Raw genomic sequence first — 25,805 nt, 5'->3', positions numbered from 1 at the left:
AAGAGGAGATCAATTGCATATATTGATTTGATTGCAATTTACTACGTTCTCTAGTTGTTCGCCATTCAAGAATTCTTGTTTAAGCACTTCATATCATCCATGCATAGTGTTTTGATCTAAGATTTCAATTCTTCCATGTTTCAGCAGTAGCATATTGTTCCATGGAGCTAAGGATTGCCATTACAAGTGTAATTAGCATTTGGGCATTAAAAGATATTTTGAACTAGTAATTAGACCAAAAAATATTACTAATTCTGCAACAAAACCACTCATTCCGGGTAATGCAAGAGAAGCCATCGAGAAGCTACTAAACATGGTAAAAAAATTTGGCATTGGGAATTTATTTGTTTCGATATTTCCAGAATATGAGTGCGTGACTTGCTATAATTGATCCTATTGATAATACGTAGAATGGACCTGTTATCTCTATTAAGATGATTCTATCTCGTCGAATATTTATTCTAGTATCTGGAGCATGGATCAAAAGAATTAGCAATCGAGTCCACGGGTGGTCGGACTCGGCCCTCAAAAGCACTTTCATCTCCAGGCTTTGTCGAGATATTCAAGCAGAAGTCAAGGCGTCTTGTCTTACTACCTTGTTGGAAGCCTTCTCAGCGGCTCAAATGATGGAAGAGAAGATAAAGGAGTTGAAAGTGACTCACCGTCTAACATGGGGTAGTAGCGACCTGCGCATTAACCCTAGACCACCGGTCTTGGGTGTGGCATGTTCTGGGTGGGTTCGGCCAAACCTCAATCGGGACTATTCTCTAAGTTGTACCAATACTAGTTTTATTTTTCTTTTTGCTAAAATTTAATATTTGCACAAGATATGGCGATACACTGAGTATAATGATTAAATGCACACAGAAAATGTAACAATTAAATTTGCACATAAGGATAAAATAAATAATTTGCACACAGTAAATTACATGATTTGACAAAGGTACGAAGTATAATAAAAATAAATATGAGAGTGAACCCACCCACCTAAGTCTAGGCAAGACAGCCGAATCTTAAATCTCTAGCTGACGTGCTAAAAATCACCACCTTTAATAATAAATAACAATAACATTTTTAAATTAAAAAATATTAAAATTTTCTATAATTTAAGTCAAAAATTAATAATTTGGGCCAAAACAAGCCTAATCGGTTGGGCTGGGCTGTAGTTGGCCCGCAGTCCGCCCAACCAAATACTTAAATGGATTGGGCCTAAGACCTAATCCAATTAAGCTAATGGAACCGGGTTGGGTCCCTTGGATTCGAATCCAACCCGACCCTAATCTGAAACTTAAAGGGAGAAGGCTAAATTCGGGTTGCCCGAGTCTAGCCTTCTCCAATTCGAAGGGGAACCGAAAGGCGAGAGAGAGAGAGAGAGAGAGAGAGAGAGAGAGAGAGAGAGAGAGAGAGAAAGAGAGAGGCGCCAGTGGCCACTACGGGCGACGGTTGGTCGGCCGCGCCAACATCCACGCGATGCCGCTGTCCTCGCGAGGTGGTGGAGAAATCGCGTACGGTGATCGACTTCATAGCCAACGATGACCGGAGCCACGAGGGCTCCAAGGTGAACGCCCATGGCACGAGGCGAATGGCAAGATGCTTCAAGTGATGGAGCGGCAACGACTCGAAGTCGCCGGCCAGCGTGACTCGCCGACGAAGCCGAAATCTCACAAATTAGGTATTTCTATTTTAACCTATTAAACTAAAATTAAAATTGAGGGGTGGGAGAGGGCTTACCAAGGAGTCATGTGGTGGTCTCCGATGGCTCCGGTAGGCTGATTCCATCGTGTGACTCCGACGGTGAGAAAGAAGAAAACGAAGGAGAGAAAAGGGAGAAGGAGGCTAAGAGGGGTTAAGGAGAGAGAGAGAGAATTAAGGTTTAATTTATAGATTAAAAGAAAATCTAAATCTAATTTGATTCGAATTCAGCGAGATCTGTAGTGCGCCTCGTCGTGTGCGTAGAGGGAGAGGGGAGGGGGTTGCTCGTGCAACGCACGTGCACCCTCCTTTCTCAACCCTTTTTTTTTTGTTCTTACAAAAATTATTTAAAATAAACAGAATACTTACAAATATTACTAGCTAATCTTCTTAACGTGAACTAATTTTTAGTGTAGCTTTTGTCTTTTCTTCTTCGACGCATTCTTTATCTTTATCTTCATCTTTCTCCTTTTTGTTTATTTATTCGTTCAGCTTCCTTCTTTGATTAAACCACCTTCTACTATTAATAAAATATATTAAAGGGATTTGTTAGTGATAAATTAATATCACCTGACAACTAACTTATTTACATTTCATCTACTAACCAACTTATTTGCATTTAATATTGTCTATCAACCAACTTATTTATATAATACTCTATTAGGTTAAATATATTTTATCTCCATATGTTTTTGCCCAAAATTACTTTATCTCTATGTATTTTAAAAAGTCTCAAACCAGTCCACGTAGGTACAACTAAAGTAATATTATTAGACTTTCTGTCTAAATTAATGTGGCATGCCTAAATAGTTTTAAAAACTGAATGACAAGCTCAATTCCGTCGTTCTCTAGTTTCTTATAGACAAAAAATATCCCTCCCCTCTAATATAAGCCTTTTTCTAATATTTGATACCCAATTTTCTTCTCTTCCCTTTTTCCCACCCATGGTCTCTTCCATTGCCTCTTCGCAGTCTCGAAAACCTTAGTTAAGCAAGAAGATGAAGTTGACTAAACAAAAAGAATAAATCAAAACCCTATCAAATTTGCCTAACAAAGCGACCGGTATTTTAATCACATAATTGCGCCTTATAAATTTAAACAGAAAATCTAACAGTATCTTACTCGTAAGTACATAGACTAGTTTAAGACTTTTAAAGTATAGATGAGTAAAATAAATTTAGGCATAAATATAGGGGAATAAAATATATTAAACAATATTCTATTTTATTAAGTACTTTAATGTACGCAAGTCTTACAATAAAAACAAATTTAATCCACCAACTAACTTAATTAATACCATCTTCAAAGTAAGATCTATATTTAAGCTCGAATTAACTTATTAACGACTTTCATTCTTATATATGATTCTCGTGACAATAGAAATGAATATTATTGTTTTTGATGTAGTGTAAGAAGCAACAACAGATTAAATGTTGCCCGTAAGAGATTATCACAATAATTTTCTTTTTGCTATTGTTACTGAGATAATACATTTGATCTTACCAATGACAGAATAATAAAAAAAATATTATATTATATTAACCAGAAAGACAACTTATTATTAAGCACGACCATAACAAGGTCGACTATGTTAGTACATAAACACGTGCAAAGTAACATACGCCATATGTTTTTCCGTTATAATTTTTTTTCATATCCAAACATTTGTTCATCCACATAGTTCCAATTTATTCATTATTTGCTTAATTACCATTGCTATTAATATAGCCGCAAAAATCATCACTCAACAATATTATATTTTGCACATCTTCAAATATCTTTTTTTTTAATTATTATAAATTTGGTTTACATACAAATTACTTATAAATATATTTAACGAAGAATACGATACATTACAAATTTTTATACAGAGTAACAAGAAGTAATCTCTCTATCATGCTAACTTGCAATATCTGCAAAATATTTTGCAGCTCTAAAAAATGACTAATTTTGGAAAGCTACAACTCATCCTTAGGGACATAATACTAAGAATATTCATTGGCTCTTATTTTCTTCTTCTTCCTCTTTATTCACTTTCTTATAGTTTTTCGAGCGGATATACTGAAGGAGCAATACTGCTTACGTATCTATTGTATAATCTTGAAATGAATAAGCTCTACAAACTTCTTTGATAAGCAATAGCTTTGACCTGTCCTGCTATTACCAAGAACAACCTTATATCCTTGCTCCATTATTGGATAGACATCTCCAACATTAGTTGGAATTGGAATATAATTCTTCTCAAAGACAGTGTCTATCTTGTTGAATTTTTTCAGAGAATAAGATATAAAATGCTGCAATAAATAGTTATTATCTAGCGATTGGATGTTCTTACATCTACAATCCTTGGTATGTTGAGAGTGGTAATACAGTGAAATTTAAACAACAATACTACATTTGGATTTATTTAACAATAATTGCAATGTTGGAATGACGGATCTATTAAGAAAATAGTTAAGCCCTTTTAGGTGTGTAAAAGTCTTGGACTCTAGTGCATTTTGGAATAGAAATCTATCATCCATTGTTGCAATTATATCTTGTACATATGTCGAAGATATATCTGAGAAAGTATTAACATCCTATGATGGATTTACATTTTCTATTTATATAAGCATTCAATGATAGGTTAAGAGCCCGAACTTCCTTGGTTAGATAATGTCAGTATTGATTGGTCTCCTTGGACAAAGAAAACCTACAAAAATTACAAACATTCAAATTCTACTAAGAATAATGCTTTCTCGATAACCCAAGAGAAGACTAAAGCATACTAGGTTATTTCTGCTTCCCTGAGGTACCGTTAGTCTAATTCCCAACCATATTTCCTAGTCCAATAATTATAGGACACCACGTCGGAGCTTCTGGAGTTGCTCATAATGAAAAAGTGCAACAACTACATAGATAGCAAAAATCTCTTTCAGGATAGCATGGTCTTATTTTAAAAGACATAACTAATGAATTGTCTCCTATTTTGACATCTTCAGTTGTATAAGGTGTGGGCCCTCCCTTCAAGGATCATCCTTCGAACACTACTCTTATTTGGATCTATGTTAAAGTACTACTTTGCCTTAATATTCTAGATCATGTTAATAAACCACATGCTTAATATGCTTCCTTTTCTATAAAGCTACATAAAGTATATACTTGTATTGTTGATGCAAAATATAAATATATTTATCTTGTTTTTTTTGTCACTGTTTACCTCTTCATAACAATATCCTAACCAATTTTGAAGTTATATTACGTAGTTCATAATTAATATTGACCTCATCCCCATAAAAAGAGGAGACCTTTGCAATTTTATTAATAAGTTATCTTGTTATTAATGTACATTCCCATTGAAAATGTAACAAATATGTTCATAAATATATTGACAAATTTTGTGGTTTGAGTACAAAATTTGAAATTGTTATTCAACTAGTCAATATCAAGTGAACTTCGTAAATTTCTTAATTTGCAAATATAATAATATCTTCCTTATAAAATGGCTAGTTATATTACAACTTTCATAAATATAATAACTTTCATTTATTATAATTAATTATACCATTCCTTATAAACTTTGTCACCTTCACAAATATAATAATAATTTTCGTTCTTTGACCAATCATTATGATGTGATTTAGACTAGATCGGATCACCTCGAAAGACATTGGGCTCAATGAATTGAGTCTAGTTATCTTATTTGCTATTTAATTTAGTTAGAGCCTTAGTAGGTTAGGATTTTATTTAATTAGCTAAATCTAGCTCTGCACAGTTTCGAAAAAATATTCACAGAATATTCTATAAACATTTGAATAATATCAAACCAATTGAATAAGATCATCAACCTCCAAATCTACAACTTTGGCATTCATGACTTCTCCAGATTTGAAATCTATCTAAGGCAAAATGAAGGGTTAATCCGAGAAGATAAGGAAGACTAGTTTAGTTGGTTTGTTAGGATTTTAACTTAGTTGTTAGTTTGTTAGGGGTTTAAGTTAGTTGTTTGGGTTCCTAGGGCTCTATATATATGTGGAGAAAACCTTAATTGAAGTTAAGGATCTGATAATTGAAATCGGCATTGTACATTTATCTTCTTCTTAACTGTTTCTAGCCATTAGCACCCTCTCCCACTTCCTTTTTTTTTTTTCGCCCAAGTCTTTGGTCAGCTTCCTCTAACTCCATATCCCCCTCTTCTACAACAACTTCTCTCCCTTTACACCAAGGAATTAACCTAGCACCAATCTAGCCATCGAAGAGCTAACAAGTTAGGGTTTTATAACCTTCGACCACTGTTCGGCCGATATCTCAAGAAGCCATCCAAACCCTATGATCTTGGATTTGTTAGAAAGTTCTTTTCAAAGACGACAACATATCCAAAATTCAAGAAGATCCAACTATTAGTTTATCCGCAGTTTCCTTCGAAAGTCACATCTTCAATCTAATCCAGAACAGTTACGGATCGGATCAAGCCGGTTCATAACAGATTAATGTTATTCTCAATTATACATTGAATAACTTATATCATATTGTCTAAGTGCACATACAAATTTATTTATTTCGAGCAACGACAACTAATTTGAAAAGCTTACAGTCCCTAGTACGATTTTCTTCCTTCAACGCCCCTCCAAACATGATATCATATATTTGCGGTACCAAAGTACGCATCCATTTGTTGACCCATCCCAACTATAACTGTAATTGAGTTATTTAAATATCTCACTGCAAGCACCTCAGTAAATGATGTGATATAAAAAAAATATTTACCATTTTCCTTGCGGCCTATAGTGTCACGCAAATAATTGTAATGAAAATGCCCTTCCTTTATTATATGCCAACCACCAAAGATCTCAATGGTGGCAAATATGAAGAGTGAGAGTGATAAACCAATACTTTACATTATTTTCTATTGGATTATTTTCAGTAAATCCATCAACTATTAAGTCATTATGTAGTTAAACCCTCTAATCAATAAATGTCAATGAAAATATGCTTTAGTTGTACAAACCAAGATCTCTTAATTGTTGATTGAAACAATTCCACTTCATCATTAATTAGTTCATAATTACTTGATAGATGAAGAAGCTGATACTTTTCTACTATTGCTTGATCATCTTTCCAAACAGAGACACCTGTATCAAGAAATGAAGCATCCATTTAATCAAATATTTGTCATTTTCCATTAGAAATTGTGTTCCAAAATAATCAAAAGTGACTTTTCTTTTTCTCCTTTGCATTGATGGATGATAGATTCCCTAATGGATCACTCATTCTAATAAAAGAAAATAACATTTGTTATATAGATCCAAATGCAATATTGCAATTCATGCATTACCACTCTCAAGATACCAATGCTTCAAAATGTAAAAGTCTCCAATCGCCGAATAGCAGCCCTTTATGACAGCATTCCGCATCTCCTTCCTCAAAAAAAGTTCAACTAAATAGACACCGTTTTTGAGAGTGTTATATTCCATTTTCAAATAATGTTGGAGATCTCCATCCAATGGTGAAGTGAGGATGTAAGATTGTTCCCGATAAAGCATTGCTGTTGATCGAAGAAGTCTGTAGTACTACTCCTTCATTATATTCACTCGAGGAACTACAAGAAAAAGTAAAAATAAGATAAAGAAGAAGAAGACAAAGAAGAAGAAGAAAGTAAATAGTATTCTATCTGCAAGACTGATTTGTAGCTCTACAAAATTATTTTTAGAGGTGCAAAATATTTTGCAGATATTACAAGTTAGCCTGACAGAGAGAATACTTGTCGTTGCTCTGTAGAAAAAGCTAAAATATGCTACTGTATTCTTCGTGCAACATATTATAAGTATTTTGCTCGTAACCAGATTTGTATCTTTTTGAAAAAAATTAGATATTTTGAAGATGTGTAAAATATGTAACAAAGATCACCTAACTAAAAACCACATAAACACAACGTATGTTACTTCGCACATGTTTATATATTAACATAGTCGATATGTTTATACGTTAATGTTGAAACCAAAAGCATAATGATCTAGTTAGTCGATAAACATATGTGAAGAAATATACGTCGAATTCTATATAGTTCTTAGCTAGGTGATATTTGTTAGACATTTTACACATCTTCAAAATATCAAAATTTTAAAGATGTGGTAAATTTGCTTTATTGACAGAATAATTCGTTGGTTTAGGATTTGATTAAATGTCATAAATTTCTCTACAATATTTTCTTACTATTATGTCATTAATATGATGAATATATTACCTCAATAATACTAGCGAAAAAAAAATTGTCATAACCTTTCACAGAACGACGTCTAATCTATCCTTATTACAGCAAATCAAAAATTGCGATATTCGTTTATACTATAACGAGAATCGTACTTTAATAATGATACTCGTTAATATGTCAGTTCGAGCTGAAATATAAATCTTATTGTAACGAGCATTTCTTCTTTTGTACCTGGTGGCCAAAATTCTCATGATAGACTAAATATATAGCTAGCTATATTTCTTGTGTGAAATATCTCTCATAGAACTCATAGCAATTAAAATGTCTAAAGCTTAGCGTAAACGTGTGTGCACGGAATTCCAAGAATACCCCACTCACAGCAGCTACAAATTCTTTTTTCAATGTTCACAATATAAATTCCATTAAAGGTGTTTGATCTAGAATTCAAAAATTGATAGAATACATTGACAAATCGAGTTACAGTTGTGCTTAATAATAGACTGTGTTTCTACTTAATATACTACAATATTTTGTTACTATTATACAATTGGTATGATGACATGTATTACCTCAACAACAATAGAATTTTTTTTTCTTGATTACATATTTCAGGACAACATCTAATTTGTCCATAATTCTTACACTAAATCAAAATTAGTGAAAGTCAGTTGATAAGTTAGTTCGAAATAAAATATTAATCTTGCTTTGCAAATGGTATTTAATGTAAAGAAATTGGTTTATATATGAAATTCATTCTTATTGTAAAACTTAGGTACATTAAAGTACGTAATAAAAAAGAGTATTATATGATTAAGTTGGATGGTAGACGATATTAAATATAAATAAATTGCATTAATAAAGGAAGTAGAACGAACAAACAAACAAAAAGGAGGACAAAGATGAAAAATGTGTCAAAGAAGAAGAATAAGAGACAAAAGTTATACCAAGAATTGGTTCACGCTAAGAAAATTAGTTAGTAATATTTATAAGTATTATGTCAATTTTAAATACTTTTTAGTTCTTCAAGACTACTAATTTCTAAAAAAATTTATATATCCTAGAAAATCACCACACGAAAACATATAGAGCATGCAATCTTTTCATTTCAAAGGACTCTTCCTTGGCAAAGATCATTATGATTATGTTAGCTCTTTCTATGCTCCTAAAAATTATTAGGAGAGAACATTTCTCGACTTGCAGGTTTTAGGATTTGCAATAGTTTTCAATTGTATAGAAAGAGATAATATGTAATATTATTGTGCAAACATTTTTTCTTATTTAAAATTATTATATCTTTACTTTTGCCAAGCCGTAGAAACAACAAAATTCATCAATATGTTAATATACTACAGTTATACTTAACAATGACTGTCTTTCTACTTTGACCTAATAGAATTAGTACTTAAGGTACTAACTTTCTTGATATATTTGAAGCATCTTAAATACTAGTAAAACAATTGACCATTAAACACATCATGCATAAAAAATATTTAATCCTAAACACATCATACATAAAACTTCATAAACACATGATATATATATAACACGTTGATTCCTTAACACATCATGGACACACCAAAATTATCATATGTACATTTAAATAGGTTGATGCGTTATAGTAGGTAATTATAGGCTTCCAGTACAAGTTGCCTAAGAATCATCATCCGCTCAAAGGGTCTAATTGTTACCCAAAGATGATGTAAAAATTATTTGGAAATGCATCATCCACTGCATGATCAATCCCTTTTGTATATCTGATAATATCGTAGTCCACTTAAAAAGTTTAATTAATACCCAAAATATAAAACTCAGGTCCTTAATTTAGTGTTTTCAGTTTTAGCCATACAAAATGCTAGTGAAAGGATTTGATTGTTGGCATCCAAACTAGCTATAACAACTTCTATACTTGCTAGTTTCACCACAAGTGTGACTTGAATGAATGCAAGCTCACACTAAAAACCCAAATTACGTACTTAAAATGTTCAAAGTCAACCCCTTGCAGTTTCATTACAATATCACGATCTATTTTTTAAGCTTTGAAAGTAGCTTTGCAATCACTTGTAAGATTTATATCTCTTCTATTGCCTTCCGTTTTGTGCGATAGGCCTATGGTAACCTACTTAAATATCAAATACTTTTTGCACGTCAATTTGAATCATCTTCAATGTGTGTACTTCAGTACTCTTAAGGTTGTACAAACATATTACTTAAATTCTACTCATGCTCACCATAAGGTTGGATAAACAAGTTTGTCAGCACATCATCTTTAACGGTTAGAGATGGATCAATTAAATCAAAGACAGGAAATTCCTTATAAAGATCTATTTCATCATTTAAAGACAAATCGATAAAATCAATCAAAGAAAATTCTTCACCAAGATTGATAGATTGTTATCCCGTTTGTCATTGCCATCATGGGAATCGAAAATATTTTGCTGTGATAATGTTATGAGAATTAAGTATAGGAGAATCAACCTCATTATCAAGTATATACTATCTATTTTGGTCAAAAGGCTGATTGAGATGAAATGACCCTCCTGCTTATTCATCAAATTTTGCACCTAGATTGTTCTAAAATATTAATTACTCTCATTCAATAAAGAAATTACATAAATAATTTACAATTTTCCTATTTATGTTAAATATTAAAGAATTTCACCTTTATTTAACAAAAACCGTAGTTAAATTACAAAATGTTTAGCTAAATATGCTTACAAACTATGAACATAATATGTTAACTCACTCTGATAAATTCTTTTGTTTCCTCGTTCCAAACATTTATATAACTCGACAAAATAACGGTGACATATTATACATATCTAGAACATTATTATTTTCAAAGATATCGACAAATATATTATGGTTGTCCAAAGAAATAGGTACTTCAAATCAATTTCAAACTCACCTACGAGAGATTCACATTATTTCGGAGAATTTCAACTTCAATTGAATGATACTAGCAATATAGTGCAAAAATCTCTTTTTATTATCTAAAATAATAACATTGTAATAGTAAAATAAAATCCTCACAGTATGGTCAGGTAAATGTTCCAATTCTTACAAATATAATGAATAAATGAGGGCGGGACAAGATGATGAAAACAAATCCCAACTTCGAATAACAGAAGAAGAAGAAAAAAAAAAAAAACATACATGGAAGAAGAAAAAGAACAAGAAGAATTAGCTTTCCCCGTCCCTACAATATCCAATTTTATTACCTTTACGTAAAATATATTATTTTCTCTGCCTGCGGTATATTCAAGTACAGGAAAAGTAGAGTTGAAAGGGAAAGAACAAATAAAGCCTCATGTGCAAAAATAGACCAAAAATGGGTCTGAGTGATAAAAACAAATATCAAGTGTGTTTTTACTACAAATTAGCCAAAATTTTATTTTCCTGAGTTAGATTGCTACTAAGCCAAATCAACATAATGAAAAGCAGGCTATTATCAAAATGTTAGAAAGTTTTAAGGAATGAAAGAAACAATAGAAAATAAAAAAAGCATAGAGAAGAGAACAAAGATCGAAAGACTATTGATGGAGGATCACCTTCCATACTAAATTAGCATGAGATCTCTAATGTGTGTCCTTATATGTTTATCAACAACCTTCAATAATAACAACAGAAAGCCACTAGTTGCAACAATCTGACGTCCGCTATAAGTATTATTTTTTTTCTTCCAGCGGGCTCTCCTTAATTAAAGGGTCTTTGTTTGAAGGTCCTCTCGATATCTTCTGTTGCTACTTCCATAGCATTTTCAGCCTTCCCTTTCCTCTCAAGGTACCTACTATTCCAATAAAATAAACTATGGCAAAGAAATCTGAAGCAGCAATAGCTGAGCTGTTGACCGCAATAAGAACCATATAACGCAACAAAGTGAAACAGCTCATAATTAGATTTTCCAACATTGTAGATGTGACTGTTGTGCTTGCATCTGCAAGACAATTCCCCGGAAGACCGACCAAGAAAAAGGTGAAAGACCTGTCTAAAGAGCCAATCTTGTAGAACAAATAATATGTGGGATGATAATTCAGTAATATTATAATGGTTAAAGAGAAATATCTAAATATGAACCCGCTACCTAGATAACTATATCATGATCACTTTTGGACAGTCTTACCAACAGTGGTTCTATTATCTTTTTATTTTCATGTCTTATTTTTCAAACTGTTTAGAAAAGACTGTCACACTTTATGCATTGCGTTAGCTACTTATAATAAAATCACAGTAGTTATGATTTTGTGTGATTTTTAATTGCTTAAATAGGTTGACGTCATTAGTATTAGTTGGCAGAAACCTGTTTTTCTTTTTTATGAATAGTTATTAAAGCACTTTCTAATAAAATTTACAAAAGCCACATAGCCACATCTGTTATTTTGTTCACCTGCACAATGTAACAACCTTCGATCCACACACACTGAACAAGTCTATCTTAACGTTTGAACTTGTATAATTGTAAGAAAAATACAGTCAGCCCACACAAATTCCTATATGAGTATTGACCAGTTCCAAATAGGATATGCTAACTAAGCATAACTGATGCAGACCAATTGATGTCTAATTATTCAATTGAGATGCAACTCCAGCTCCCACCAATGTCTTTCAAGAGTTGGTACTAATGAAGAGAATAACAAAACCAACCAGCACCCAGTCAGTTAAAATAATTCCAAAAATAAATCTTGATGGCTAACATAAGGTTGCACCGCGTTGCGGACACCCCTATATCTCATGGCTACATGCAGGATCCTTCTAAACCACATATTGTTTCTCTTAAGAATGTTTACATGATCTAATCCTTATTATAAGTATGTAATAATAATATCATGCCAATACAGATTTCTTACGCAAAAATAGGATCCAAAAGGATTAGTTGGCTACATAAGATAATTGATGATGGCAGCAAAACCTTGATGTCTAAAAATTAGAAAGAATAAAAAAGGAAACTGAAGATGGAAAAGGTAATGCAAGAGAAGAAGAGAAAACTTAAATGCATGTCATTTTGAAGATTGGAGCTATTTGGATTTACACCAAGCCAAGGCTAGTGATCTGAAATCAAAAAAATTTAATTTACTAGGGTACTAGTAATCCTTCATGAAAAGATTAGACATTTTTATTATTCTCCATGATTTTGGTTCCAGTGATGGTTACTACTTAGTGTTAGGCCTCAAAAGGTTTCTAATCCACAAGAAAATTGAGATAGTGTCATGCATTAGAAGCGTACTTTAAGATAAAAAAAGCTTTAAACCCATGTTTGATGAACATTGCTGGCATGTTTCTAACTTTGTTAATTATTTTCTTATTATTTTTTTACCCTTGTTTCTGTCTTAAACAGGGTGTTATAATGCTTTGGCATAAGAGACTTCAAGTTAAATGGGAAACAGAAATCAAAACAAATATTTTGTCTAATTGACACTGACGAGAAGTTCATGTGGTTACCATATATCCTATAAGTCATAACTAGAGTATCATACAAGCTTGAAATTTGAGACTTGTCAAATGAATTCATAGAAGATCGACAATTGAGCTAATCAAAGTTTAGTGATAATGTTGGATCTGAAAGATTTTACATGACAACTACTGGGTAAGTGAATAAGGATGCCAACTTTGTATGCATAATTAGATGAGGAGTTCATCTTCTGAGGGTAAGAGAGAACAATAAAAAAAAGACGGTAGAAGAGGAAAAGACTGCTCATGTTTGAACATCATTATTAAAGTATATTCATAATTTCTAAGGTTCTGAAACTTGGTATCAAAATTAAGATCAGCCGTCCGAAAAAAGATACATATCGGATCAAAATAATTTTTAATTATTTAAAATTTTTACATATTAATTAAAAATGCAGAATTTTTTTTAAAATTTAGAAAAAATAATAAAAAAATTAAAAAATTAAAGCTTACTCACATATGAAGCCTAAAAATTTTAAAAATAATACCCTCTCTCAATTTTATTTTATTCTTTTTCTTCTCTACTCCTTTTCCTTCTCTTTCTCTCTTCCTCCCTCTATCAAATTCTTTACTACCAAAAAGAATATTTCTATATGTTTTGTTTATTTTCTCCTTTTCTTTTCTCTCCCTTCACTTACCCCTCTCTCTTCTTCCCGCTCCCTCTTACTGCCGCATCCCTCTTTCTCTTCCTCTTTCCCTCTCTCTCCCCCTCTCTTTCTCTTCCTATTGCAGCAAAAATCTGTTACAGCAATAGGAAGAAAGAGAGAGGGAAAGAGAGATGGAGAGCAAAGAAAAGAAAAAAAAAATCATCTAAGGTTGCCGGAGATCGAGGTTGTTAGATCTTGGTCAGAGAACGTCATCGGAGGTCGAGGTCGCCGGAGATCTACTTGGTCGATGGTGGTAGATCCATGGAAGAGGTGAGAAAGAAAAGAGAGAGAGAGAGTGAGAAAGAAAAATAAGAGAGAAAGGGTTGGGAGAGTGGAAAGGACCCGAGTCGAACCCTAGCCAGTTTCAGGTTGGGGCCGATACAGTTGATCCCCAACCAAAATGACTTGGGTATCGACTGATACCCTAGCCGAAACTAGCCAACGAGTTAGTTTCAACCAAGATCAGGTGAAATATAGTATCAGGTACAGAAAGACTTAGGTCAGGTGGATATCAATGAGGGCGATGGAAAGTTGTTCAGTGACGGTGGAAGATGATAGGGTTAGGCGTGTGGAATGGATTGAGAAGTCCATTGTAGAAGGATAGAAGAGAGGGGAGAAGGTGAATCCGCCCTAAGAGGAGAGGGGAAGGCTCTGTTTGAGGAGGTAGAGGATGGCAAGCTATGAAGCACGGACACCTTCAACTCCACACCTTCGCAAATAAAATCAGCTCACAATGTGGTGCCATCTCCGATCGTCACATCGATCCTGTCCGTGGGTTCCGACTCGAGCCCAATCTTTTGAAGAAGCCTCTTGTCAATGAAGTTGTGAGTGGACCCGGTGTTGATCAAGATTCTCAATATGGTTTTCTTGACTACACTGTTTACCCGCAAGGTCTTTGGGACCCGCTGTCCCGAAATAGGCGTGGAGGGAGATTTCAACCATAATGTCTTCCACGGGCTGCTCCTCCTTGCTATTCAGCCACACCCTTATCTTCAGCTGCAACCTCATCCTCAGCTTCCTCCAATCCATCTATTAGCATCACCGATCCCATCGGTTTGGTGCAGCGATGTCCAGGTACGAACTTCTCAACACAACGAAAGCAAATGCCTTTGGCTCTTTGCTCCTCCACTTGAGCAGGTGTGAGTGCTCGACCCGAACCTCTAGGTGGGTACTTCACATTATGGGAGAGCTCAAGGGTGCCCGAAGAGGCACCATTGCAGCAACTCTTGGTACGCTAGCTGTATTTCTTACCGCTATGATAAGCTGAACCGAGTTGCGACTATCTTGGCTTATCCAATTCTGTTTGATGTGCATCCTCATTGCTCTATGCTTGTGTTCCATTAGTATCGCATCCTCAAAGGCCTCCTTTAAGGTTCTAGGCTTTAAAGCCCTTACGTCGGCTTGTATGTCTCCCCGCAGCCCCGAGATGAAAGTGCTGCAAAGTTGTTGATCGGTCCAAGGAGGTTGATAGCGACTACTTATTCTCTCAAATTCTTCTTAGTATGCTCCAATCGTAGTCCTTTGTACAGTCTTTGAGAGAAGAGCATCGAAGTCTTCTTGGCATGCCTCTCGGGATCCACCACCGCCGATCTTGGGTTTTGTAATGGAGGTGGGGAATGATGTGTAGGCATAAGTAAAAGAGAATCATTGACATTCACATGTCACACCTAGACCTGTGGGGTATCGGTTCGGTATGATCCCACCGCTGATCCTTGAGGCGCCGATCTTCGTCGAGGAGATGACGAAGTTGATCGGTTCATAACATATTCCTTTAAATCATTGTGATCCTTTTAGATTACGTCAACTCTATGCAGCAAGGTTTGGAACATGCCCCTAAGTTCATCCGCCAAGCTCATATTCACACCTATAGACGTTGGTTGACTCGATCCTACCGTGGTTGCTCTAAAGGAATCAGCCTCACGATTAATGTTATCTTCTCTTGTCGGTGTGCTCTCTATTGGTCTCCTAGTTGATGTGATCTTCTTTGTTTCAACCATTAATGGAGGTCTAAGGTTCGCCCGGCTCTCATACCAAATTGATGGGTTACGGTACCAAAAGATCGGCTTTAGAACGATTCTTTCAAGATCTAAATTTATTACAGGAATTAATCCACGCAACCGTGGGAAAATATTCACCAAATATTCTCCGATAGTTAGAAAATTACGAAACCAATTAGAATAGATCCGTAACTCCCTGATCTACAATTTTTGTATTTACGCCCTTTGCAGATTCGAAATACAACTAGAACGAAAACACGAAAGAAGTGGTCGAGGTGGATGGTGGATGTGGTTAAGGGATATAGACGATAGGGAAGAAGTGGTCGAGGTCCCAAAGAAGAGGGAGGACTCGACAGACGAGGGAGATTAGAAGTTAGGAGAGACCTTACCAACGGTAGAGATGGAAGGATGGTGAAAATGGAGGAGGAAGAGAGAATAGAGAGAAAATAGGAGGCAAGAAATCAATAATCCAATAGCATAATAAATTTGGCTACCATCCACATATTTATAGAGGCTAACCAACAAGTTCTAATAACAATAACTAACCCTAATCCTAGTACAATCCCGCTGATCGCGTTTGAATGTGCCCGATCGCGTTCGAACAAAGGTTCTCAGTATCGAGATTGGGATCGATATCGGCCGTCCAGAAAAACGATATGTATTGACCGTATTGGTCGTTCGTATCAGATCGGACTATTTTTTAATTATATAAAATTCTAAATATTATTTAAAAATGCAAAAAAATGCAGAAAAGTTTAGAAAAAATGATAGAAAAATAAGAAAATAAAAATTACTCACATGTGAAGTTTAAAAACTTAAAAAATGTATTAACTTACTCAAAATTTAAAACTTTGATGAATACCGAGCTGGTTCTCATAGATTTCTATAGTCTTCATTATCATAATCACTATAAGTTTGTAAATATTAATGTCTGGGACATGATGCTCTAAAAAGTGATTCCATCATACTAGTCATATTGTATGGATCTTGTTGTGTGATTTACGTCTGAGGAGGATAATAACCAACATTTGAATCTTGTCCTTGAGAATACTGAAGATAATAACCAGCATTTAGATCTGACCTTCATGTATGACCATGTCAATTTCAAGCTCTTTTGCAATATCCTTTAACATTAGATCAATACAATTGGCAACACATGATGTCAAATATAAATGAGATCTTTTTATCATCAATAAATTTCCAACAGCTTTATAATTTGCCCCATTATCAATAACTATTTGGACTACTCTTTTTTCACCGATTTCTTGTACCACCTCATCCATCAACTGATAAATATAATTTGCATTTTTTAAATGAGCAGCAGCATCCACAAACTTCAAAAATATTGTCCCCATGCTAGAGTACACTAAGAAATTAATTATATTTCTTTTGTTTTGTATACTCCACCCATCACACATTAGTGTACAACCAAATTCATCCCAATACCGTTTAAATGTCTCAACATAAGTATAAAGTTCATCTACCTCTAAGTCAAGATATTTAGTAACAATATCATTTGAACTATAAAGTGGAACACTAGACCCTACTGATTTTATAACATCCACCATAGTGTGATAGTAAAAACTATCAGCTACATTGAAAGAAATATAGTTATAGAAGAAAAATTTAGAGATAGCCCTATTAATATGTTTCTTTGCATTTTTAATTCCTTTGAGAGCTATCTTGATGGAAGTCTATGTACGACCCTTTTTCTTCTGAAAAGATATATCCATTCGTCTAATATTTTCAGACTTTGCTGTAACACCAGGAGTCCTATGGGTAGAACTGCTACCCCCATATTCTCTCTCCTCATATATTAACTAATCTAGATCTCTGAAAATTACCACCAGTGCTTCTCATCTCTTCCTCTTCTCTATGCATATTTTTGCTCTCTTTCATTGCTCTCATCTGTCTCTCCTCCTCATCCTCCTCACTTTGCTCACTACTATCATCATCAATGTGTACAGAATTATGCATCAATTCTTCACGAACCATTGACTATCTTTGTTGTGTAGATTGTTTATCCTTTTTTTTTGCCGATTAAATGAGCCAACATCTGCTTTCTAACTTCCAAGGACACTTAAGTGCAACCTAATACATTTCCTTATCTTTCAGCTAAATATTCTTTCAAACGGCTGACACCACTACTCATTTCCTTTCCACACCAATTGCATTTAACACGTCTTTTATCTTTCCTAATAGTGTTGCAATATTGCCATCCAATGTCAGTATCATATGACTTCTCTTTTGGAGCCATTGATATTTTAATTCTGCAACTAAAAACATAAACAAAAATCAAAATAAAATATAAAATAATTTAAAATTTATGAGGTGGAACACCAGGCCCAATAGTGCTGCGCTGCTGCAGGTACTGAGCAGCATAAGCAGTAGTAGCAGCCACTGTTCTGAAAAGCGAAAAAGGCGGCCGCCATGGCAGCCGCCCCACCATGTTGAAATGCGTCGGCAAAAGGCAGCCAAGTGCCTTGGTGGGCTGCCTAGGCACTAAATAGTGCTAGGTGGGGTTTTATAGCGGACCGGGTTTAATAAAACTAACCAATTTAGAGGAGTTAATTGCTAATTGCTTTATAAATTATTGAATTAAGATTACAGTGAAGGAATTTTTTTTCAATGTCATGCATTATTAATTGAGGGAATTACTAATTGCCTGCTATTTAAGTATATAATTTCTGATTAGAGGATTTTGAAATGTGATTCATGTGAATAAACTAGAGTTAGTAAATAGATATCTCAGTTATTCAGTTATCACTAATAAGCAATTAGCCAATGTGATTATGTTATTTAGTGTTTTAGTTTAGTGCACTTTTAAAATTTCTGTATATACTATACTTATTTATTTATTTATATTAAAATTGCTAGACCGCCTTGTCACCCGCTTTGTCGACCGCCTTTCGCCTAGGCGCTAGGCGTTGGGGTGGCCGCCTGCCACCTGCAGCCGCTTTTTACAACATTGGCAGCAACACCTGCTGTAGCTGCTGTAGGTGCTAAGCAGCGTAACTGCATACGCAGCAGCACCACCAGCAGGTGCTACTATCACTGTTGGTGTTGCTACTGCAGCAGCATCAGCTACAGGTGCAACTGCTGCACAATGAAAAAAAAAATTAAAAACTGAAAAAAAACTCACCAAGGTCACCGAAGATCGAGGTCGTCAAATCTTCGTCGGAGAACGTCGCCGGAGGTCGAGGTCACCGGAGATCTACTCAGTCTCCGGTGAAAAAGAGAGAAAGAAAGAAAAGAGAGAAAGAAAGAAAAGAGAAAAAGAAAGAAAAGAGAGAGAAAAGGGAGAGAGAGGTAGGTGGGGGAGACATCAATTATTGATGTCCCCCCGGGTCGGATCCGACCCGTTCCCACCCGTTTCGGTCGGGATCGGCCCGAAACGTGATGGTTTCGGCCAAAACCCCAACCTTACTATACACTTAGGATATGTAACTCATATATGTATAAATGTATATGTTATTGTAGCATACGATAGTTTATATGAAAATTTGCAAAACAAAATCCATACCTTATGGGTTTATTTTGGTTTAAACCCTACCTTACTATTATTTCCAAAAAAAAAATCCCAACTTTTACAAAAAAATAAAAAGGTCTTAACAGTTAACACATTGGATTAATTTTAGCTCACTTTATCGTGACGTATAACAATCTAGAAAATATTCAATCTTATTCAAGGTGACACTTTTAAAATTGCTAAATTATGCTCATCAATGCCAATAATGGCCTCATATAATGGTTTTACCCTCACAATCATAAAACTTTTGTGTTAAATATTCCTACTAAGTTTAATATTCTTCAATTTTAAATTATTCTTATCCCAAGGGATAACTGTTATCTTGATGATTATTTTCTAAGCAAAGGTATAAGAATCTAGAAAATATTCAATCTTATTCAAGGTGATACTTTTAAAATTTCTAAATTATGCTCATCAATGCCACTAATGGCCTCATGTAATGGTTTTACCCTCACAATCATAAAACTTTTGTTTCAAATGTTCCTACTAAGTTTAATATTCTTCAATTTTAAATTATTCTTATCCCAAGGGGTAATTGTTATCTTGATGATTATTTTCTGAGCAAAGGTATTTTAATGATTTGTGAAGTATGGTTACTAAATTTGTGACATGGTAAAATTTGGGTGCTATAATAGTAAACGTAAGATGTTAATTAGATTTTTTTTTTGTAAAAGGGAGGGGCTTTTTTAGAAAAAAATAACTGTGAGATAGGTTTCAAATTGTAAAAAGTCCTTAACGGGGGAAGGATTTTCAAAATTTTCCTAGTTTATATAAGGAGACTCCAATTTATCCATTAAAAGAAATACCATTCATAACAAAAGGTTCAGTATATAATGTAGTACATTACTAACTAAAGCATAAGATAAACAAGCGGATTCGATCTATAGACTATAGATCATAAGAAATTGATAATAATATCATGATTTCCTCATTAGGCCACATGGAAATGCATAAACTATGCCTCAGATATTTTTTTTCACAAAGAGAACCTTCTAGATCTAATAGGAAATGAAAGATTATACTTTCCTTCTGAGTCATATTGATAGGATTCTCGAAATGATCCAAGAAGTATCTAATAAGTTCCCACAACATTAAAGTTATTTTTCATAGATCGAATACTTTAATTATCTAAGACGACTTTGGAAATACCAAATAAGTATCGTATGCAATATGGATATAGCAAAATTACAGAAGTATTCGTGCTACCAAGATTAATAAAGTAACGGACAAAGATGATTTCTTTATAGGGCAAGTATGAAGCTAAAATCTCTTTCATGTTGTATCTCTCTGATTTAATATTGTTTGTAGGGATTTGACATTTATTTACTTGCACAGAACTCCAATTATGCTTAACAAAGGCTGTATACTTCGAGTTTAAAATAACACACATAATAGAGAGCTAAAATTTTCTCTGGCCTCAAATAGAATAATTTAGAAGAAAAAAAAAATCATTCTCCTTTATCTCTCCCTTTAACTGGCTTATCTTGCCCCTTTATCGTGATATCTGACATGGCAACAAATTGTATCTAGTGGAGAGCGCATCCCCACTATCACCTCAAATATCAGCTGAGTTTAGATGAAAGTTTCTAATAAGCCATAAACAACAATAATGGATAATAACAATTTTTTGGATAAAACCAGATACTATATGGAGCAGCAGAAGAATGAAAATTTCGATATCCTAAAGCATCCAAGCAAACCTCATAATGTGTGTATAAGTAGTTAACACATCTTATTCAAGTTCCATATGTGAACTTACAATATCATGTCAAGCATATATCTATGTCCATGTTGCAGTAGAACAAAATACGAACATGTTCACATCAATATCAAATCAGAAAAAAGCTTAGTAAAGATACATGAGAATTTCATGCTCAGAAATATACCTTCATCAAGAAGCTCAACTCAAAGAACATTTTGTACTCATTTATTTCCCAATTCGGGGAAAAAAAACCGTTTTTCAAGCAAATGACCAAATATGTTCGATACTAAGCCTGAACGAACCTCAAACACCTATCTTAAGACTGCGGTCATAGAATTCGATCCATTAGCAAGTAATTGGATAGATCTAACTGATTGTTGTCGCAAGCCTCTCAATAAGAAAATAAGAAGCAAAACTAACCGCTCAAGAGATTCAAGAATCTGGTAAGAGCTCCGATTGATCCTTTTGTTGCTGGGTTTGTGCCCTCTTCTTCATCTCCATCTCGTACTTCGCTAGTCTCTCCTTCATCTTCTCCTGCATGGCAAACCCACCTCATAAGGAAAGAAGAAAGCTAGTAATAGAGTAGTAGAAGAGAAAGGGGTTTGCCTTGTAGCTCTTCTCAACTCGGTGCATAACATAGAAGCCGAGGACGCCGCCGAGGATGGTTCCCGTCATGATTCGGAAGTACGCCCACCTATACGACACCATCTCCTCCGATCTTCTCTTCCCCCTTCTCTTTTCTATATTCTGCGTCGCTGCAAAAATCTGTGCATCGATCGACAAAACCTCGTAATAGGGAGCGCCGGCGCAGGGAAATGGAACTCAAAAGATATCAGTTACTAACACGTGACTTTCAGCTGAAATAATCCTTCCATAAGAGCACCTTCAACCTAGCTCCAAATTCCAAATTTGGAGCCCCATTGAGTTCCAACGGGGTTCTAAACCTAGCTATAAATTTGGAGCTAGAAATAGTGGAGCCCCACCATGAAAATGGAGCCCGGCTCTATTTATCATATCAACTTTTTGAAAATACCAAAATTACTCAATAATTATTATATTCAATAATTTTAATTCAATTAGTATCCTTTATTAAATAATTTAGTTAGTTAAACTGAATATATAATTAGTTTTACTAATCTATTTTTAATAAAAATAATACCATTGGAAAGGTCTCATCGAGACCATTAAAATGAGTCTAATATTAAATTATTTTTGAGTTAATTTAAATTTAATTTTTTATTTATTTATAAAAATGAGTCTAATAAATTATATATCCTAAAATATAATTACTCAAAATTATCCCCAATGTAAATATTAAAAATTAAAATACATTAGATATAAAATACATCAAACATAAAATACATTAAAAATAAAATATATTAAATAAAAATTACATTAAAATTTATATTCCTTCATTCTCATGCCTCTGCCATAAGTGTTCAATTAGTGCATTTCGAAGCTCAAAATAAATCTCTTTATCTTGGATCTTCCTATGTCGAGTATGTAATTTCGATGTGTTTAATTAAAAAATTAGTAATTTAAAATTACTTTTAAAACTATTAAATATTAGCATTATTTTAAAGATCTCGATGAGAGTTTTCTAACTATATATTTTTTATTAAAAAATAATAACGCTAAGATGATCTATTAAGTAATTTAAAATAGCTAATATAATAATATATATTATATTATTATTTTAATATATATGGAGCCCGGTGCGTTGGAGTGCACCGGGCTCTTGCTCTATTTTTGGTTCCATATTTGCTCGAGCGTTGGAGATGCTCTTAACCATCTGTTTTTCTTTACCAAAATATTACAATAGTACAAAATATTCTCCAAAATACAACATTATATACAATATTATTCAAACCATTTTCCACATTATTACTATAGTGAAATCGCCATCTCTGACAGCGAGTTTTAGTCATTTTCTTTATATAAATAGTTTTCACAGAAAACAATTCCTCTGAAATGATTTCTTTCTCCAAAAGCTATTTATATAAAAATGATGGTGAAAAAAAATTCATTGTACAACAATTTTTCTAACAGTTTTCTAATATATTAAAAATAACTAAAAATTGTTGTCCGATTTTACTGTAGTATTTCTTCGTAAAATAGTCAGTTCTACTCTCTGCAAATCAGTTTACTCTTATTTTATAAAATAAAAAAGTAAGGATGAAATAATTAATTTAATATATTATTAATATCTCTAAAGAATGAAAAGATTTTTATAATTTATGAGGTCACATGAATTTAAAAATATGAGAGTTGTCCAAATGGGACAATTTCTACTAAAAAGCCCCTCGGTTTTCTAATTAATAGAAATGGGTCCACTATTGTCGAATTATATTTTCGAACCTCTTTTACTAATTAAGCTTTAATAAATCTAAAAAAGACTCTTGTGTCTTAAAACAGCAAAACTAATACCGGTTAAATTACCTCATTAACTCATTTACTAATTTAAGCCTAACAAACTAAAAAAAAAGCTTCCATGTCTTTCCCCTTAACATGTATCTTCCTCCTTCCATCTTTTTTTCCCTCATTCTTTTAGCATGTTCATCCTCTCATTCTTCTTCCATCTTCTATTTTCATTATTAACAATTCAAATGTTCTTTCTCATCTAAAATGGTCTCACTTGGCAATCATAGAAGACAGTTTCTTGATTCAACATCTATCACATATTAGTCTAGATATGCATCTAAACCTAGTAAAAACTTATACATATCACCTATGTAAACATTCCTAAAGAGTATAGAAAATATGAGTTGAAGTTTTAGCCAAAGTAAGCATCAAAATATGAACAAAAGAAATCGTTAGTTTTTACTAAGAAATAAAAAATTAATATGATATTAAATAGAAATAGAAGTCTAATGTTAACCAAGTCAACTCAGATCATATCATGGAGACAATGGGCTCGATGGATCAAGTCTAGCTATCTTATTTATTTTACTTATATAGCTTAATTAGAGTTTAAGTATGTTAGAGTTTATTTAATTATCTAAGTTCAGTTCAATTAACTTCTGCGTAGGTGTAGAAAAATATTCAAAAGATATTCATCCAAGTCTAAATATTATGAAACTACTTGGATAAGATCGATAACATTGTGATATATATACAACTTTTGTAATCAAAATATCTTCCAATTAGGACTTTATCTACTAAAGAATGAAGTAACATTCTAAGAAGATTAAGAATGATACGACTTGGGTCATCACGTGCATGGATACGACTTGTGAATCTATTTCTGTTTTAATTTCTTAGTTTTCTTGATAAATAAGTTTTCTAGCTAGTGCATTCGAAAGCAAGGAAAGGGCGTTCAAATGCTTGCATTGCGTTCGCCTATATAGAGACACTGCTTTGACTAGTTGAATGCAAGGACAGGGCTTTCGAACGCCTACATCACATTCACACATTCAGAGACACTGTTTTGGTCGTTCGAACACCCTGCAATGCCATTCGAACACACTAGGCGAGAAAGCTTATATTAGGTCTAGTTTCTTTAATTGTTTGGTGGATAGGTTAGTCTCTAAATATGTGAAAGACAGCCTCATTAAATTTTTATTGAATGAATTGAATTCAATACCCTAATCTGCTTCCTCCCCTTCTTCCTTATTCCTTTCTCCCTTAGTAGAAGCCACTATCCTGACTACGCTGCTTTTAACCCCCGTCGACTGGCCTACCACCTTAGACCTTTAAGGGAGGCCCACTTCTCCCACTTCCACCACCATCAACCCTACTAGTGCCACCCCATCATTGTCAATCTACTACCCACCATATTCCACCTAGGTGTCCATGCTTTCACCAGAGATCTCAATTCCTACTCAAATTTGGATTAATTGGTTCTGAACTTCGAACCTTTGTACACTACTTCAAAGATATATTTTGACTTAGCCATCCAATTCAGGTGAACTTAGATTCATTCAAAAGCTCTTTCCCATGGCTACAGCATATCATAATTTTACATCAATCCAATAACTAGATCCATTAGAAAATCTCTCGAAAGCTTCATATAAATTTCTACCCAGATCTAGTTGCGTGTCGAATCAACCCTTTTTAAGAGGAGATTGTATTAAAGTGGTATCATAGCCATCGTTTCTCGGACACATGCTTTTGATGACGACAACTAAAGTCATGGCCACATGACAAAATGAGGAGAAAATAGCTATGAGAATCTCCACTTGCGGAGCCGCCCAACTAAATCCAAGCGTGGAAGAGCCTAGAATTCAAGCTATGATTGGATGATGCGAGAAATACGAGCAACAAGAGAAGCCTCAGCGAATAGAAACATGTCGATGACTTTTCGACGCAAGTCTTCTCCTACAAACACACCACTGCTGCACCATCCCCTTCACCAGCAAGAACCTCTGCTGCCACCTACCCTAGGTCAGCGACCAACAAGGGTGGTTTTGCACGGCCAACTAATGGGTGAGCCCATCTATTCGGCAAACCTTGAAGGTGATTAATTTGGGGGTTTCGACCATCGGGCAAAGACTGGAACCTCATCAAATTGACATCAACCAAAGGAGGGATCATTAGCCAATCATGACGCATCCCCCATAGGTCAAACTAGGGTTCAGATATGATCTGAATCGAGACAATAGTA

At 34.0% G+C, this 25,805-nt stretch overlaps 1 protein-coding gene across 4 annotated transcripts; it reads right to left on the bottom strand.

The window, feature by feature from the left end:
• Positions 1-6,827: 6,827 nt before the first annotated feature.
• LOC140782509 (uncharacterized) lies at positions 6,828-22,175 on the bottom strand. 4 transcript variants are annotated; one of them, XM_073129117.1, is made up of 3 exons: positions 21,809-22,164; positions 21,623-21,736; positions 6,828-7,270 (listed from the first exon to the last, which is right to left on the bottom strand). In XM_073129117.1, exons 1-2 carry the CDS (start codon positions 21,908-21,910, stop codon positions 21,635-21,637), a joined length of 204 nt encoding a protein of 67 aa, XP_072985218.1. In that variant the 5' UTR covers positions 21,911-22,164; the 3' UTR covers positions 6,828-7,270; positions 21,623-21,634. The 4 variants fall into 4 exon arrangements, with proteins under 4 accessions (XP_072985218.1, XP_072985221.1, XP_072985219.1 ...); XM_073129120.1 differs by lacking the exon at positions 6,828-7,270 and adding an exon at positions 11,403-21,066 and having other exon boundaries at positions 21,809-22,165; XM_073129118.1 differs by lacking the exon at positions 6,828-7,270 and having other exon boundaries at positions 21,401-21,736; positions 21,809-21,967; positions 22,047-22,175.
• Between the last annotated feature and the right edge of the window lie 3,630 nt (positions 22,176-25,805).

The sequence above is a fragment of the Typha latifolia genome, chromosome 2, assembly GCF_019914945.1.
Source record: "Typha latifolia isolate L0001 chromosome 2, TyphaL0001v2, whole genome shotgun sequence".
In the NCBI taxonomy this organism is placed as follows: domain Eukaryota; kingdom Viridiplantae; phylum Streptophyta; class Magnoliopsida; order Poales; family Typhaceae; genus Typha; species Typha latifolia.
Note: the sequence above shows the minus strand (reverse complement) of the source record. Positions and strands in the feature narration are given on the sequence as shown.

What these genes read in the sequence shown, in the direction of transcription:
- LOC140782509 (XM_073129118.1), bottom strand. Translation starts at nt 21,910, where the DNA reads ATGGTGTCGTATAGGTGGGCGTACTTCCGAATCATGACGGGAACCATC. An exon ending in GAGTTGAGAAGAGCTACAAG is followed by an intron (nt 21,737 to 21,808) that starts GCAAACCCCTTT and finishes TTTGCCATGCAG; the next exon opens with GAGAAGATGAAGGAGAGACT.